Source organism: Odontesthes bonariensis, chromosome 19, assembly GCF_027942865.1.
Source record: "Odontesthes bonariensis isolate fOdoBon6 chromosome 19, fOdoBon6.hap1, whole genome shotgun sequence".
NCBI lineage: Eukaryota > Metazoa > Chordata > Actinopteri > Atheriniformes > Atherinopsidae > Odontesthes > Odontesthes bonariensis.
This window is the reverse complement of record NC_134524.1, coordinates 25,667,737-25,686,284: the sequence shown is the minus strand read 5'-3', so window position 1 is coordinate 25,686,284 and position 18,548 is coordinate 25,667,737. Positions and strand designations below refer to the sequence as shown.

The window sequence follows — 18,548 nt, the reverse complement described above, 5'->3', positions numbered from 1 at the left end:
CTTACTGCCTGCTAAGACTACTTGCAGTGTAGGAGGCACTTCCAGATGTAATTTGCCAATTGCTGCTTAGGCGTCAGTGACTGAGCTGAACAAAAAAGTAGGCCACATCTTATCAACTCCCGCTTCTGTGTATTGTGATTCCGAAGCAAATTACTTAAATAACTCTTGTCATAGAGTATGGGCGATTGAAGCATTCAGTAACAGAAAGGATGCTTCAGGTTTCAGCATGCCTGACTATTAGCTCTGATCAATTCTGCCTCCCAAGTGTCTCTGTCTTTATAGTGCAGGACAATACCATGCATTATCTTGCTACTCCTCTTTGTGGAATTACAAATGGCCCTTGTCGCGTGTAATGCCTTCAAGGCCCTCTAGCACTGCAAATGGCACTTTGATAAAGTCCAAAATTCAAAAAGTGTGCTCTACTTGTTCAGGAAATGAAGGATGGCTGAGAGAAAAAAAGGGCAATGCTAAAGAGCCCGTACTTTTTCTCATCAACCTTTGTTGTTATCTGGTCATGCACGCAGTATAATCAGTGCTTAATTGTATTGATCATAAGCAATTTTAGTTGGAATTGGTATTCACTCCTAATGCCCCCTGAATTAAGTGAAGGGCAGGATCAAAACAGGTTAGATGGATTGCTGCCACCACCTGGAAAGTGATGGACATCCTGGCTGGATGGATTGTTTTTGAATATTGCTCTTTGAAAATCCTTCCTTCATAATACAATGAAACTGAGTGAGTGATGCTTAGACGAATAATTAACATTTCAATATAGAGAAACCATTTGAAAGGATGGAACAAAATATATTGATGTGGGAAGTTTAGAACATTTTTAGCGATTAAACTGATGGAGCGTGACATTAATGGAGGAATGGGTAGGCCCAGACATTGAGTCTAGAGGCTGATGATGGATGAGTGGAGTCACTTGCTTTTAATCACACATTTGCATGTTTATGATTTGTAACTCACTTGTCTTGCGTTTGTTTGGAATTTTGTTGTATATGTCCTTAGAAAATAGTTAAATGTGTGTTGATATCAAACGTCCTTGCTTTAGGGGTCTCAGATACTATCTACAGCACTATAGCTGTTGATTTTCTGCTGTTATCTAACCTCCTTTATTGTCTCCATTTTCCTTATTTACATCCTGCAAAGTTCTCTCTGGTCGCTAGGTACTGTATGCCTCCTAGCGGAATCCGTCCCGCAACAGGTACACAGACAAGCATGTGAACAATTCCACAGACAGTGAAATGGTTGCTTACACGAGCGTAAGGTTAAAAAGTAAATGTATTCACAGCCTTGGCAGCACTTCTGGTGAGGCCTCTTGGGCATCAGGAAGAGGTGGAGGAGATGGCTTGCATGAAAGTCAGTCTGAGGGGAGCATGACATAAAGGAGGTCTGGCGTATTTGCTCAAAAAATATAGCAGACGAGAAGACAATTGAACCAGTACACTGAGCGAATGAGGGCAGACAGGAGGGAAAAGCTAAAGCTTAATTAAATGAGCCAACAGATGCATCTCTTTCCAAATCCATAGACTTTCCTGTCAGAAATTTGCATTGGGCTTTCTCTTTGGTCTTTGGATTGTTTCTATAACAAACTGTTGACAGTTTCTTGCTTTGCTTTTATGTGTAGTCTTTCATGAGTGTGTCAACCTTAAAGGGCCGTGTATACTCTCGCAGCAGTGTGTCGCAGTGAGCTTGTCGCAGGTATGACGCAGTTATTTTTGATTTATGCCCAATTTTGAAGCGCGGTCTGCGCTATGTTAATTCCACGCCACAACGCAAGAGGGACAATCACGAACAAGCTAGGATTGTGGGTGTGGTGGGTGGCGTGTTTCTCTTTCGGTTACGGAGGTCATTCAACAACAATGGCGACTGGACGAATGCGCACTTTGATTGAGATGCAGCTGATTGATCTAGAAATAGAAGAAATATTGCTACTACTAGAGCTGGCAGAGAGGCGAAATAATCATCACGGTTAGCACGGTTAGCGTCACCATTAGCCAGTTAGCAAACCGGAAATACGCATAGTGTAGAGCGCAGAGTGGTGTAAAAAGAGAGTGGCGACACTCCCATAGACTTCTATAGAAAGAAAGGAATGCGGAAGTCACGTGGGTCACGGAGACGCCACAGTTCCAAACAAGAGACGCAGCTCCGTTAACCTCAATTGCTCGTGAAGAACAATTACTGGTAAGTTAATAAAATAACAGCATTTTAAACGTTTTTTACATTTTTAAGCATTATCTATCAGAAGTATACTCTTAGACATCGTTATTTTTACATTTGGTTAGCATGAAATGTCGATGTTGATGTTAAAAATGGAATGGATTTAGCTTAAAGCTTGGTAACGGAGGCTAACGTGAGGTAATTAACGTGATCATTTCACTAAAGTCCGTTAACTTTTTATTGTCAGGTGACATTGTGTAAAGTTGTTTTGATTGTTAGGTTTTAAAACATTACCAAAATACTATATAGGCCTATAGTAATAATACATTTAATACATTTTTGGTATTTCTGACGTATTTTCTCCGGTAAATTGATTAAATTACAACATTTTTGGCATAGTGAGGCATTAGCTGACTGGTCTTTAATTAAGTAAGTTTATTTCAGCATGACTTTGCAGCTGTGATAATGAATTTATCAATTTCTTTGTTGTTGTTGTCAGGGAGGTCAGCAGATGTGGTGCTCGCTGCTGTCATGGATCAACCCTCATTAGGACTTCAGAACTTTTCTACAATGTCCAAACCCTTGAATTTGATCAAATACAGTTCATTGTTGCAGATTAATCTACCCAACAGTATAAATAGCAGTAAAATAACTTCTTTATGAAGGCTTGTTTTACATTTTCCATGATGACATTTTATAATAAAATGTTTGGTTTAAATCTGTTTTGTTTATTTTTTTTCACAACTGACACATTTATTTTGTCGTTAATATGGTTTTAACCAGAAAAAAAGTTAAATTCATATTTTAATCCATCCATTATAGCCGCTGAATCCGTCGATCGGGTCGCGGGGGTGGGGGGGCTCATTGTCCATCCGACACCAGAGAGAACAGACAGACTGAATGACATCTTCTACAGATGGAGTGTTTGGGACAACAGGAGTAGATCCTGCAACAGACAGTAACATCAGGCTCTGTTGAAGGATGTAGATCTGAAGGTAAGCTGGACCACTGGCATGATTAGCTGCCCCCTGCTAGCATGCAGGGGTACCCTCTACGATTTAAAATGGTGATAAATGTGTCTCTGCGCTCCAAAAAAGAAAAACGTTGATAAAATACATCGTCGGTGAAGTGATCAATGCACATTATGGGTCAATATTTACCGAAAATTGCGTCGTAAATGTTAAAGTTATCGTTTTTGTGCTCCGTCCCGCTAAAACCCGTTCAAACTGACTGACAGCGCTGTGATGTTTGGAACTCCGGAGGCTAACATGAACCACGTGACAGCCCTAGCGGCGACTTCAAAGCGTGTCGCAACTCTGTATTATTCTATAGCTCTGGTAGAGCGGATGTAGAGTTGACCAATCAGAGGCCTCCTTTCTCTCCTCCCTGCGACGATATCTGCGGCACTCTATGCGGTGAGTTACAATTTTGGGGAGGTGCACCAGAGTGTCTGCGGAAGGGGGGGGGGCATATCTGCGTTAACTGCGACACACACGCAGACGACCTGGTTTCCGACCATAAACAGGCCTTAACACCTTTCTGTAGACACTTGTTTGCCATTTTATGACTTGTGATCCGTGCACTTGACACCTCTACTACTGCCATCCCTAAGCCTACAGTCTTTTTGCCTTTCTGAGTCGACACAGGTTCACACCTCTCTGCATAGCTGTCATATTCATGAATCATTCACACCAATGGACTGAGTGTTAAATTCTGTTTGTCCGACTGTGACTGTCATAACCAGATCACAGCGGAAACCACAAATATCTTGAAGGCATGTTTCAGAACTTGGCAAAATTAATGTTAACATTCCACAAGCATTTTTCTAAGCCATTTGGTTATTTTTTTTTTAAGAGTTGCCTCACAACTCTCGTGGAATTCTTTTGGCTGTTTTACTCTGTAGATCTCTTGAAGACTTGCTACTGTATTTCATTCTAGGGTTTATTAGTCATAAGTCCAGGTTTTGACAAAATCATTCCATCGCAGATGGCCATAAAGCCTTTGTCCAGGGTACACCTGAGACTCCCTGAGATTTATCATCCATAACCACTATACTGCTGTAAAAAGAATGGAAAATAAACAGATAGATGACACCAATGTGGTGCTTGGTCTGTATAAAAAAAACAGCTGCAGTCAAGCGGAATGGTCATTTTCAAAGGATGCTGGCGGCCAGATAGAGGTTAGGCCTACTGACCTGTCCATGTGTGAAGCAGATGTGATGACCACCCCCTTTCACTCTTAGCAACGTAGCACATAGGTTCAGTGTCTTAGCATCACAGAACTGTGTCATGAAGCATTTCTCACATTTCCCATCCTAAAGCATTAAATGTGATTGGTGTTGAAAGCTCAATCTGTCGGGCGGTATTTATGATGCCTTACTTTTATCCACTGTAAATCAGCTTTAGCGCTAATGGCGACTCTCTTTCAGCAGTATATTTTAACACTAGTCTTGGCAATTACCTGTGCTGCCATAAATCAGAAGCTCCCCTCTCCCACTAATTCCCCGCTCTATCAAAAAGAGAGATGGGAAAGCTTAGATCGTTATGATCGCTCCTGACCCAAGCTGTAACCTGCTCTGGACAAAATTTGGCACAAATTCTTTTGGGATGCAGCTAATGGCCCCAGTGAGCGATACGCTGGCAGGGAAGCAAATTCACCTCATCACTCTTGTCCTCAGAGCCCCGGTGTTGTAATGCATTGCAGATATGTTCGATGGCAGAGCGTTACTTGGCACGGATGATCGAAATATCTGACGTACTCTTCACAGACAGGTACAGCTCAATCCTCTCTTTTCGGTAACGTTGGCCTCCGTCTGAACTGCTCTCCAGTTGTTCACTGGGCTCTCTCTTGGAAATCTGAATGTCAACAGTTTGGCTGTTCAGCTCTGATTCAGGCTGACAGCATCTGTCTGTCTCAGCATTTGTTTACCTAGAGAAATCACACTCCAACCGGCCTGCTGAGACACATATACAGGACCCGAACCATCGGCTGCCCTATCTCAAACACACCAACACAGTGTGTTGGTGTGTTTGAGATAGGGCAGCCGATAGGCTTTGTTTGAACCACACGGTATTTCATGTGCTGTAAGGAGAAACATACTTTGAAGGACATATTTCTGACTTGTCTGAGGCATCTCAACTCTTCACCAGCTGCTGTATCGAAGGTGGATTTTTCGGAAATCTTGCTTTTTTTTTTTTTTAATTTTTTTTTTTACATCCATTCTCCTTCCCCTCACTAGATATTCTGGTATTCCGTCTCATCACATTTTTTCTTGACACTCAATTTTTCTTCCGAGAGACGTCAGGCGCTGGGAGCAACCTTGACATATTAGGACATTAAATCTGAATCAGCACCTGTCGCCACACTAAAGTGCTTCCACAATTCTATGTTTCCTCAAGCGCATCAGGGAAAATACAATTTCACCCGCAGTGTCTGCTTCCGTCACATCCATTCTTGCAGACACTTCCAAGTCTGCTTTTCTCTGCCCTTTTTTTCGTCTTGTTATTCCACTTTTCTTTGATGCATCGGTATTAGAGCTCCCCTTTGCTCTTATTATTTCATCTGATTGGCTTCTAAGCAAACGGTTTGTATCTGTAGCAACTTGTGTTTAAACTTTTTTTTTTTTTGGCAGTGTTGCGTTCATGATCTCTGAAGGAAAGGTTCTGACAGATATTTTCCAGGCCTGAAAAGCACTGATGCATTTAAAGCAAATACTGTTTTTTGTACAAAATCAAGGCTAATGTCAGCAGTAATACTTTGTCTACTCTGTGATGTCCTACTTTTCTCCTACTTCTACTCCTCTCTCCCTGTGCTCCCTGTGCTCTCATCTGCTTCCTTCTCTGTTTTATAGCAATTATTCCTCATTAATCTACAAAAGCTCCCTGCCAGTCTATTAATCCAAAGGTCTTGATGGCAGACCGTACAGAATGAGCTCTCCTATTAATTCAACATCATTATTCTTGCCATATAAGGTGCTGGAACCACTGATTTTCTGCAGCAACCTCCACCCAACCTCCATATTAGCCTTATTAGCAGTACAAAGTCTCTATCTTGCCCCCTGACTCCTACCTATTGCTTTAATTTTTTAGTTGCCTTTTTGAATTTTTTTTTTCACACGACTAACCACAGAATCTTTTGACTGTTAGATGCTACCTACTAAGTTGTTGTTTTTTTAAATACAGGTCACACATCTGCTTGAAATTGAAAATTTCTCATCAGTTTGGGAAGAGGTCCCGCAAAGTTAAATTACTTTGGAAATTTCCCAGTTTTTATACACGGTGGATGAATGAACAATACATCATGCTCAAGGCTGCTCTTCAACAACAAAATGAACGCATTTGTTGTTTGTAGTAGCAGCTTATTGTGACAGATAGATGCACTTCACTGTGACAAATTCACTGCAACCACTTAATGACGATAGTAATTATGACAGCTGGAATGGAAAAAGTCATGTAATCTTGTACCACAAAGTTCACGTACTGTATTTAACTTTGAGTTCATTGTAACCGAAACCATGAAGGCTGAGTTGCTGTTGGGACTAAATCCAGCTTGCACTTGAGAAAAAAAGGCATGTGCTTTATTTATCTTTTTCAGGAAATACTCCCGTGGCTTTTAACTTACAGTAGGAATGAACAGCGTATTGGTTGTTATTGACGTTTGAAGTGGTGGAACTTGTTTCTGCAGTATTTCTGCAGTCGTTGTCTTGTTTAATGTTTCCCCCCAGAATCTTTTGGATAGATTTAAAGTAGTATCCATCAATACATTTGAGCTGTTTCCTTCTTTTGACGCAGAGCACACCACATCTTTACACTTTAACTCAAGAGGGATGTAGAGTGGTGTGCAGGATTATTGAATCACCCCCTCATTTATTGATTTCTTTTCGAGAAAACGGGAAAGAGGTGCAAAGATTTGTTGAAATATGTGCAAGCATAAATTGAAATACAATGCACAGGACAAAAGAAAGGGAATACACAGTTCCAACAAGCTGAAGTGTCAGTAATTGATATGAGCACCTTTATTCGTCAACACAGTCTGAACCCTCTTGGACAAGCTTTCTTGTTATTTCTTCGAGTAGTCTTCAGGAATAGCTTCCTATAGCTCTTCTTTGGATGTTGGCTGCCTCATTTCTTTAAGGACACAGTGCACACTATATCAAGTTATGCCAAGTTTTCAGCTAAAAGTTCTTTGGAAATAACCTCGTTGGTGCAAAAATAGTATTTTATGACTGTCAAACTTTTCTTTGTTCCAACCCTCACCAATGGTCACGAGTTCTGGGTAGTGAACGAGATCGCGATACAAGCAGCTGAAATGGGTTTCCATCGGAGGGTGGCCGGGCTGAGCCTTAGAGATGGGGTGAGGAGCTCGGCCATCCGGCGGGAACTCGGAGTAGAGCTGCTGCTCCTCCACGTCAAAAAAAGAGTCAGCTGAGGTGGTTCTGGCATCTGGTCAGGATGCCTCCTGGTGGCCTCCCTTTGGAGGTTTTCTGGGCACGTCCCAATGGATGGAGGCCCCCAGGGGCAGACCCCGCACTCGCTGGAGGGATATATATGCGTCCCTTCTTGGATAGAAGCCGGAGAGTGTCGCTGGAGCGAGGGATATCTGGCTTTCTCTCCTGGACCTGTTGCTTCCGCAATCCTCGGATAAGCGGATGAAAATGGATGGATGGATGGTTTGAATTAGGATTTATTCTCAATTTGTATCAGTCTACTCTTTATTTGTCTTTTTGTTTATAGTCCCGCTTACGGTTTGCCTGTCGATATTCTTGCTTTTGTCTGTACTCTTAGGTTTGTCTTGCCTCAGTTCAGATTCTAGTATACTCTTTTTCTCATCCTCACTGTCTATTTTTCTCAGTTCCCCTGTTTGGTTCACAGTCCACACTCACCTGATTTCAATCTGTCACAGCTGCAGTCACTTACTGATCAGTTCCCCACAGTATTTATGCTCCTTGGTTCGTCTCACTCATTGCCAGATCCTTGTCGTTACTATCTTCTTGTTTGCTCTCTGTGCTTCTGTGAATCGCCTGTCTGTTTTTTTGCCATTGTTTTTATTGCGTAGTTTGGGTTTTCCGGCTCTGCTGCGTTTTTTTTTGTCTCAGTTTTTTTTTTTAAATAAACTTCCATTAAAGTTTCAACGAGCCTCTGATGCGCTGTCTGCATTCGGGTCCTCTTCTCTCCACCGCCATCAAATTGTGACAATGATAACACAGTTCATGCACTATGTTCTTTTTCTATTTGTTCTATTGATCTCTCAGCTTTGCATAGAGTGAAACAGTCTGATTTATATCGGGTAGCAGCTCCAAAGCAGCTTTAAAGGCCAAACTAATCAATATTTCAATATTAACAGTGGAACAAAAGCTGAGGAGAATGTGATGGGGTAACTTGTGATTAGAATAAATGATCATCATCTTTTCATCGCTTCATTTTATAACCCGTGAATGTTGGTGTCTTTAATCTCATTGATGCAACGCCTTCAGCTTGTTGTGCCTTTCATGACATCAAGTTACAAAAAGACGTGCAACGTTCAACAGGAAAGGAAATCAGAACGCATTCTGATGATGTGCTGCTTAGGAGAGGATCAAAAGTATGAGTCCAAAATCCGCAAATGTTTATCGAACTTTTTTTTTTTTAAAGACATTCTTTACTCCTCAGAACCTGATGTGACTGCTCAGTACGGTTTTCACACTTGCGTCCAGATAATCTAGACACTGAGTGGGCCTCGCTACGCCGGACCCCGCAGCTTCTCCCTCCATCCACTGGTGGCTTTATGAGATAATCACAGAGCTCTGGCAGCTAACGCAGCCATCGCCACCAGATCCATCCATGTCCTCTGAGTGATCCTGGGTTAAACAGCAAACACTGGCTGGCGAGCAAGATGAAAACACTCACCGGCTCACCGCAGAGAAATAGCTCACCCCTGCTATGCCACTCTGTTTTCTGCAGCTGTATCGGAGAGCTCCGGGAGAGCTGATTGCTGAATGGCTTGGCAGGGCTTCGGGTGTGGATGTGTCTCCGCGTGTGTACGTGTGTGTCTGCCGGTGGTTGGTGTCCTACTGTGTGAAGGAATAAATCCTCTCATCCTTAACTCGGCTGATGTGCCAGCTCATCATTCTCTTTCATCAAGGCCTCTTCTTGCAGGCCCCCTCCTGTTGAACCCTTATTCCCTCAGATGAATGCTGCAGCTTCTCCTTTCCTTTGGGCTTTGGGGTGCTTTTGAAATTACTCTCATAAAATGGTCAAAACTGCCCCATAGAAACACAGAATGCTAATACGGTATACATTGCATTTGGGGTGTTTATTCACGCCTTTTTTCTCCTTAGTTAAATTCAATATCTTCTTAATCATAAGTATTTGGTGCTTTACTCCGCCTTGGTTGCCCTATCTAATTGAAGAGGTTGTATCTTCCCTAACAGGAATTTGAAGCATTAATTACCCATGAGTGGTTCCCTCTCATCAGACTTGCTGAGCTGAAAACTGTTGTTGGAAAAGCTGTCAAAAGCAATCGCCTTTGCTTTGCTTTGTGGGTTTGCCTGAGCTGGACTGAAGGAACAATCCAGTAGTTGGCCATCATTCTCCAACGCACACAGAATTCGGCCCCTGCTTTTAAAGCTGCCAGATTTGAGGATTGGTCAGTACCTCACAGCCAGCCTGAGGCTATTTTTGCATCATTGCAGCAATGGCAGGTTGGCCAGCCATTCCTGATTTGTCACCGGGCTCAGACCGTAGACCATAAAGTGGAAATATGGTGAACAGAGAGCTGATATGAGGCTTATGGGGTAGTTTGAGAGAATGAGCAGACCGCCTTCACAGGGTTCATGTAGATTGAATCTTTTCCTGTCCACCCAAAGGGTTTTCATGGAGCCAAAGTAGTTTCAGTATGCAGAATATAGGAATATTTTGTAGAAAAAGAACACCGAAAGGTTCCAATCTAATCAACAAGAACGTTTCCTGACTAAGTGCGTCTTTCTCTATTTGTCTGTGTTTTCAGGTCCACTGACTACGGCACAACCTATACCAAACTTAACCTGATGCCAGGGACTGCCGTCGTGGTGACAAGTTTCTACATCTGCCCAACCAACAAGAAAAAGGTGAGGGAATGGATTGATTTTTTTTTTTTTTTTTAAATCATGGCCATCAATGAGCTTACAGAAATGTACACCATGGGCTAATTTACCCTTAAATTGATGGCGGCCCTCTTTAAACCCTTCTTATCTCCAGTACTGTGCAGCAGTCTTGAGCCTCCCTTCATATGGTCATGTAAAAACAGAACATAAATGTATCAAATTATTGATATATGTGCAAAAATAAATTAAAATGCACCATATAAGACAAAAAAAGTACGTAATTCCATCATGCTTGAAAGTCAATATTTGGTTCGATCCTGTTTATTCTTCAATAAAGTCTAAACCCTCTTTTACAAGCTTTCTTGTAATTTCTTTAAGCTTCAGAAAAGGTTCTCCAGGCTTCTTGAAGGACACCTCTAAACTCTTTTTTTGGGGGGGGGGGGGGGGGATATTGGCTGCTTCTTGTTCCATTCTCTGCCAAGATGATCCCACACTGCTTCAATAATGTGGATTTTCAGTCCACTTCTTGTGTCATTTGGCATCCCTCTGCCTTTTCTCCCTGTTTCCCTTCCTTCATAAACGGCTTCTTGACAGCCACCCCTTCCACGGAGACCATTTCTGACAAGGCTTCAGAACAGTCGATGGATCAACTGATGGTCCAGATGCATCTCTCAGGTCCCGTGTCAGTTCTTTGCTGGATATTTTCCTCTTTCTTATGGACATCACTTTCAGATACTGTTCATCTGCTGTAGATATTTTTTTTAGACCAAACACTTCTTCCTTTGTTCTCCACTAGTCCAGTTTGTGTACACCATGCTGAGATAAGTCTGGCTGCTTGTAAAACAAAATATAAAGAAATGAGGGTGGCTCAAGACTTTTGCACCGAACTCAAGGGGCCAGATTCTGACCATAGTTTTTGGCTCCCTTCATCTTAAACAAAAAAAAAAATAACATGCTTCTCACCCATCCAGCACCTACTCCTCCACACACTTACTTTTAGAGCTTCCACACACACTAAAAAGACACACTTTCTTCCTGCTTGGCTCCATGTTTTGGATGTAAACTGTGCACTGCAGATTCAGCCAAAAGCAAATGAATGAGAGGCAATACTGAGCTGGAAATCGGTAAAAGAAATTCAGGCAGGATATCCACCTACACTTTATGGCTCCAACCCAGGAAAATCAGAGGGAAGGAGCTCAAAACAACACGTAGATTGCACTAATTTCCATAGGAATTATATCATACAAAAGCCATAATAAAGAGAGAATTTTTGCGACTAATATTTTTTTTTCAAATCATTAGAATACTCCTCACTCAAGAATACTCAAGATAAGCACATGTGATAGTGCCCTAATGTTTAACGACACTTTTCCTCATCTTTACATCTTTTTTTTTTGCCTTTGCCGTCTTGATATTCCACAAACGACACCCTTGACCACACACACCTTTCCCTCTGAAATTACAGTCATTCAATCCACATGTAACTGCAGGAACCCGGTGAATTTCCAAAAGCAGGCAGCAGATAAGATGGAGCGAGAGCCAAGAGGTACAGTCTGTGACTTCAGCCGAGATACGACTGGACTGCCAAATGTGGCGGCCGATCTAATTGGCGCGCGTTATTGCCGGGGTCCAGAGTTCTTCCAATCGATGATGAAATAGAGGGAGATTAGATGTAGCCACTTTATTCACACTTTTCTGTTCCAGTCCTCACTAAAACTGTCCACAAGGAATCTGCCATCTCATCTTCACACACACACACACACACACACACACACACACACACACACACACAGAATAGTAGAGAGATATGACAGCACAAGAGCATTTAATTGCATGGGAATGAAGTCATCTTAATTCCCTTCAGGGAAACACAGAGATGAGTTAAAGAGAGTGATTGGCAGTAAGAGCGCGTGTTGTGACAGTAGGATGTCTGGTAATACGTGCTAAGGATCAAGCTGCTGCTTTAACACCCCCCCCCCCCCGGCTCAGCAGGAGGGGAGCGACAGAGGCTCAGGTTCAACGCTGCTTGCTGGAATCGGCGTGTGTGTGGGTGTATGTGTGTTGTTGTTGTTGCAAGAGAAAGGCTCCTGCGAAAGGCAGAGGATGGCGGAGCCGTGCATGTTATTTGCAGATCATCAGTTGCTTTTATCGGTCAAATATGCAGCAAAGACTTTGCTTCCCTCTTTTCAGGATCCATGTTGAAAGGCTGTAATGTTTGTAAGGTGCCCCAAACACACAAACGAATCCACTCTTACCTAAGTGCACTTTGATCAATAGTGCTAATCGCATAAGAAAACAGCAGACGAGTGGGTCTGGTAGTTCCGTTCAGGGATTACACGCAGTGCGAAGGGATGACGTGGAAAAGGTGTGAGGGGCCTCAGGTAATCAATAGGACTCGAGGCAATTAGAGTGAGAGGGGAGACTTCAGACAGAGACTATGTCATGCTGTCTCTCTCTCTCTCATTTCAATGAGGGCTTCATTAAAGATCCACTCAAGACCCTCTGGAGGAGAAGGCCCCCCAAGGACCCTTGACTCTTTTCAACATCAACAGATTTGTAAATAAACTTTGAGACTCGAGGCTCGACCTGCCCTCCCTCAGCAGCTCACTAATAGCCACTCCAGATTGTTGTCAGCCGGGTAAAGTGTTTGCATGAATCTATTTTCTTGCGGTTGAATGCTTTGTGTGGAGTCCATATTAAAGGTGATAGAGAATGGTTGAATGGCGCATTAATCCTTGTTCTGTGATGTGATATGTTGCCCAAAAAAAATTGGTTGGGTCTGTAATGGCTCAGAACCTCCCTAAAAGGCTCTCTGAAACAGCTGTTACTATGCTGGGTTTAGAATGCGTCGTTTGCCCTTATTGGCGTTGTTTCAGAGCTTATCTGGCAACCTCATTATGAAATGCAGGTAGGTGTTGGCGCTATTCGGTTGCCGTTGCTTGATTGGCTGCCCTTGCTCTCACTGAAAACAGAGCTATAGAGTAATACACTGACTGGAAAGAAAGCTCATCAGAATCCGAATTTGTTTTATTGCCAACTAGGAATTTGCTGCGGCGTAAGGTGCAAACATGTAACATAGATATAATAATAAAGAATAAAAATATATGAATATAAAATGTACAAGGTGTGTACAACAATACACAGTATCCAATATACAGAGCAACAACAGTGCAGCTTCATTAGTGCAATTTTAATGATGGTAAAGTGACTGGGGCAGGTTATGAGGTGATTATGAAGTGTTCATAAGTCCAACTGCAAGGGGGAAAAAACTGTTTTTGTGACGGGAGGTTCTGGTCCGAATGGACTGAAGCCTCCTGCCCAAGGGGAGTGGTGCAAATAGAGAAGGGTCAGCTGTGATCCGACCTGCTCGCCCCATAGTCCTGGAGACGTGCAGGTCATGGATAGATGGGAGACGTGCAGCCAATCACCTTCTCAGCGGAGCGCACACCTCGCTGCAGTCTGTGTCTGTGTCTGTCGGAACTGACCCTCTACTGAGCAAAATTCCGACTGAAGCCTGCTCAGAATCGTGCAAGCTTTGTGAAACTGTACTCCGTGAAATGCGCAGCGCAAAGGAAAAGTCGGCGGTTGTATGTACTGGGGATGCTGTTAAAAATAAATAAAAGCCATTGATCGCGAACATTGCTTTCCGGGGGAAGAATATGTAACGATCGTAGTCCGCTTTCACAGCCTTGGAAGGCACATCAGTTCCTGTTTCTCGCCGAAGGGGCGTGTCTGAAACGGGGTGGCTGTGGATTTGGGTGTGGGGGGGGGGGGGGGGGGGGGGGGGGGGCCGGGGGGCGATTGCTGAAAAAGTGACGTCACTTTTTCACAAAAACGGATTGGGGGATATTCTGGGGGATATTAAAAAAAGGGGAGTACTTGAAACAGAGGTTCTGACACTTGCTGGCACTTCGTGTGCACTCCCCACAGCGGGGAGACTCAGAACTAACACCAAAAACGTGAAAAAGACGATTTTGATTCTCCATCCCCTTTAATGTTACTGTATACACGAGCAGCAATATGAAGCTCCAAAGCTTCCTTTCTGGTACATCTTTAAAGCAGGGCTCAGTAATATGGGGTTTGTTTACCATGCAATACACACCCCAAAGCTGTAGGGGGAGCTCCGTAGAAAATAGGCGACAGTCTAGCCAGTCTAGACTGTCGTAAACCCACCAGAGGCAATTTACGTTTTATTTTTCAAGACACTGGCAGAGAGTTGGAGAAGTAGAGATGCTTAACTCGAATCTTTTGGGCAATCCGGGCTGATTTGATCATTTCGAGGAGGGGATTCGAGTTATACGGACCACTTGAATCACTTGAGTCACTTATTAAAAAAAAAAAAACTTTCTGCCGTTTAGTGGCTATGCGCCTCGCCTTTTGTCCCATTTATCAATTCATTTTGATAAATCAAAGAGCAGCCTACGGCTACAAGTTCATTCATTTATTTTTGTCAAGTAATAATTCAATGCCATTTTATCTGAAAGCCAGACACAACAGCTAGTGTGTGCATTTACACAGCGACAAATGTGGTAGCATTAGGTGAGGCAATGCTGAGTTTAGACCTACAAGTAAACAACATGGAATGATCTTGCCCTCCCTATATCACTAAATGATTATTTTTCAACGACTGTACAAGATGCATGAAGCCACGCTAACCGAGCCTGTAGCTGCCTGTAGCTGCTGACTGGGCGCTCGCTCGTCAAGTCACGAGACAGAATCGAAACTTAAAAAGCTTCGAGTTGGCATGGATCCGCTACTTGCCCGTCTGACCGCTGAATCGCTGGCTCTGGGTGACTCAGTGGTCAGACAGGCAAGTAGCGGTGGTTCTGCCATCACAATATCTATTACAAACTATATTACAACCGACTACAATACATGCCCAGTAATATTGTTGTAATGTTTTAAATACTTGACCGCAGTTTTTCTAGAGAAGATAATTGCTTTGTATATGGGATTATCGTCCATTGACTGTTTTGGGCTTTAAAGCGCCACTATGCAACTTTTTCATGGTCATAAAATTGCTTGGCAATCATCAGATAGCTTGGCTGACCCGTTCTGATGAAAACGGTGACATTTCCATCTCCATCTGGTGGCCCTAGCCCGAAACAGCGCTTGCAACTTTGCCTGTGGCGCCGCGTGCTTTGTTTACCTCTGGAAGTCTCGCGACACACGAGAGCCGAGAACTACTGCTTCACGGCAGGTCTAAAGGGTTCTGAGCCGAGCCAGGGAGCCTGATAAGACACACCTCTCTCCATTAGCTGTCGACGGCTAAATTGAATGTGGTTAGCTTCTAGAGTAGTCATATATAATATGGCTAGACTGTCGCCTTATTTTCTACGGAGCTCCCCCTACAGCTTTGGGGTGTGTATTGCATGGTAAACAAACCCCGTATTACTGAATGTTGCATAGTGCCGCTTTAACATGCGCGCGCCTACCGACAAGAGGTAAGTGACATGCTGTTTATAAAGTTATTTTGTAACGTCCCCATGCCAGTAATGTGAGAACCATGCATATGGTTTTGATGGTAAGGCTTGTGACTTTATTGTCGGATGGTTTATAAAGTGGTGTGACGTTTCTGCAGTGTGCAAGTTGTTGTTTTACGTGGAAGGTTTAGCTCTTGCCCCTTAGCCACCACGTATTTGGTTAGCATGACAGGCTGCGCAAACAGCGCAATCGCTTCACAGGGAGCGCCGATTTGCACCTGTCTGTGTCCTACTGTCAGTATTTGACAACCTCTAGCAATGGAAATGCGCTTCAAATGCCCCGGAGTTCCCCTTTAACGACCTGCCGTGAAGCAGTAGTTCTCGGCTCTCGTGTGTCGCGAGACTTCCAGAGATAAACAAAGCACGCGGCGCCACAGGCAAAGTTGCAAGCGCTGTTTCGGGCTAGGGCCACCAGATGGAGATGGAAATGTCACCGTTTTCATCGGAACGGGTCAGCCAAGCAAACTGATGATTGCCAAGCAATATTATGACCATGAAAAAGTTGCATAGCATGTCTTTAATGCTGGATCTTTGGCAGTCACCGTGGAGATGAATGCAAGAGTTGTTTCTTCCACTTTCTTTGCACCTCTTTCATATATTTTTGAAATTATTAGCCTGTTAGTTTGACTGTAAATCTGTAGGACAAGTTGTCGAGTTTGTTTTCTGTATTTATCCTTAATTACCAGCGCACTACCCGCAGTAGTGACTGAAAAAAGCCAAAAGCCTTATGGCTGTTCTTATAATTTGCATTTAGAAGATTTGAGTGAGAAAAGATTAACAGAATCAGAAATGGATAAAAACATCCATAAGGGTTTATGCACTTGCTTGGGGTGGTTTTGGCCTGTTTCGAAAGAATACTTCAAAAGAAATGAAAACAACTTTGTGAATTATGTTTGACCTGGCAAAGATTAAAATGATGTGACTCACTACTTGTTTCCGGTCTGAGCTAGCAAACGATGAACTCGAGTGACGACTGGCGTCGTCCACGATTATGATGATATTGTCAGTTTGGGTTTTTTTAGGGAGGACTCGGATGCGGATTTTCAAAAGCAAAGTAGATTTATTAACAAAAACAAAGTATCAAAGGAAAGCGCGGCTGAGCCGGATAGAACAACCTGAACTGTGGAAAAAGGTATAACAAAATAAAACACTTGGCATATCATAGGCAAAAACTTAACTTAGCTGTGGCGTGGCGTAGCATGGAGGGTGACGGGAAGAATCTCACAAGAAATGAAAGGAAACCTGGAAACTAAATACTGTGGAGGGTGATTAAGGATGGAGTGCAGCTGAAGGAAATGAGTGCAGGTGACGTGAATGAAACTAATCAAGACCTGAACCAAAAACATGATCCAAACTAAGAACTAAAGACATTATCTAAAAACCAAACATGATCTAAAACATAAAACACATGGCATGAGTCCATGGCATGACAGATATAGTATCCCAGATATTGTCAGAGAAAGTATTTCCTGAAAGAGAGCTATCTCCATTTTCCTCTTGTGGATGTCCACCACATTTGTTACAGCTATATCTTTGACTGTATGTAGCAATGTAGTCAGTCCCACCACCTTGTAGTGACACAGTGCAACCTAGTTTGATTGCTTTGAAGCATTTCCAATTTACTTTTCTCTTTTGTTTTTTGGTGCCTTGCGTTAGATTTGTTTACCACTGATTGGAAAGCCTATGCTGTTATTAGCTTGAGCTTGAGGCTCAGGTGTAATTTCCAATGAAGATTATGTGTATTTTGAGGGTACTAAAAAGTATGTGTGATGGTTATGAAGTACCTTAGCCAGTTTAAAGATAGAAATAAAATATGTAATCTGGCTCTGGATGCAATGCATTCCATCACAGCCCCCGCTCAAGGCCTTCCGCCTCCATGATATCCATTGTTGCAATGTCTGTTACTGTCACTTCAAGTGATTGTGGGGAGTATGTAAAACCAAATGTCATTACATTAGTACGGTTTGTCCAAGAGGAGATTCTTCCATTCTTTTAGGTCTTGTGAACAAAAAAATCGAATCAGTTAAACTGCAGTGTGTATCTTATCACTGTAACGAATTGCTGTATATTTACGGTGGATTTACAACAGTATCCTACTGTATTTTACAATAATTGTAAAATACTGTTGGAATATTCATGCCTCACATGTAAATTAACAGTTAAATCAGTCATTTAAAAATATCAGTAGATAACTGTAAATTTAACAGCATAAAAAAGTATTTGTAATGAATTGCTGTCCAAATCCAAAATACGTTATTATACTGTTAAATAAATTACGGTAGATGCACTGTAAAATTACTAAAACACAGTTATCCTATTGTCATGTACTGTAATCCAAAAAAACAGTATTATACTGTTTGAGAAACAACAGTAGTTGCACTGTAAAATAACCACAACACCTACCATTGTTCTACAGTCATATACTGTAATCCACAAAACGGTGATATACTGTTAAAATGAATAACAGTAGTTATTCTTTAGGAATAACTAATAATAATTTCTAATTTCTCTAGGAAATTCTTTACAGTGTATTCTTGAGACTGAGTCCTGAGAATTTAAGCATTCTATCAACTTTGTGCTGCCTTTCCCCTGCAAACACAAGCGAGGCAGAAAGGTGTCCACAGCTTTAAACATGAAACATGGAACATGTGTGCAGTTAGGTGAGCCAGCAAGCATCCAGGATCAAGATTATGCAGTTAGCAAAATGGCTTTGCAAGTCAGCAAATTTCTGCGTTTAACTATGCTCACATACAGTAATACAATTTTGCCTTGATGCGGTCAGAAGCTGTTTAAAACTACTACAGGTTTCCTTTTTAACACCATCAGTGTTCTAGTAATTTTTT

General features: G+C 42.4%; 1 protein-coding gene across 8 annotated transcripts in view; it reads left to right on the top strand.

The window, feature by feature from the left end:
- Positions 1 to 18,548, top strand: part of sorcs2 (sortilin-related VPS10 domain containing receptor 2) — a 342,203-nt gene that overhangs the window by 144,240 nt on the left and 179,415 nt on the right. For all 8 annotated transcript variants that reach the window (XM_075451686.1, XM_075451687.1, XM_075451685.1 and 5 more), the window contains exon 3: positions 10,147 to 10,246. In XM_075451686.1, the coding sequence (XP_075307801.1) occupies positions 10,147 to 10,246 (100 nt within the window). The remainder of the gene's footprint in view (positions 1 to 10,146; positions 10,247 to 18,548) is intronic.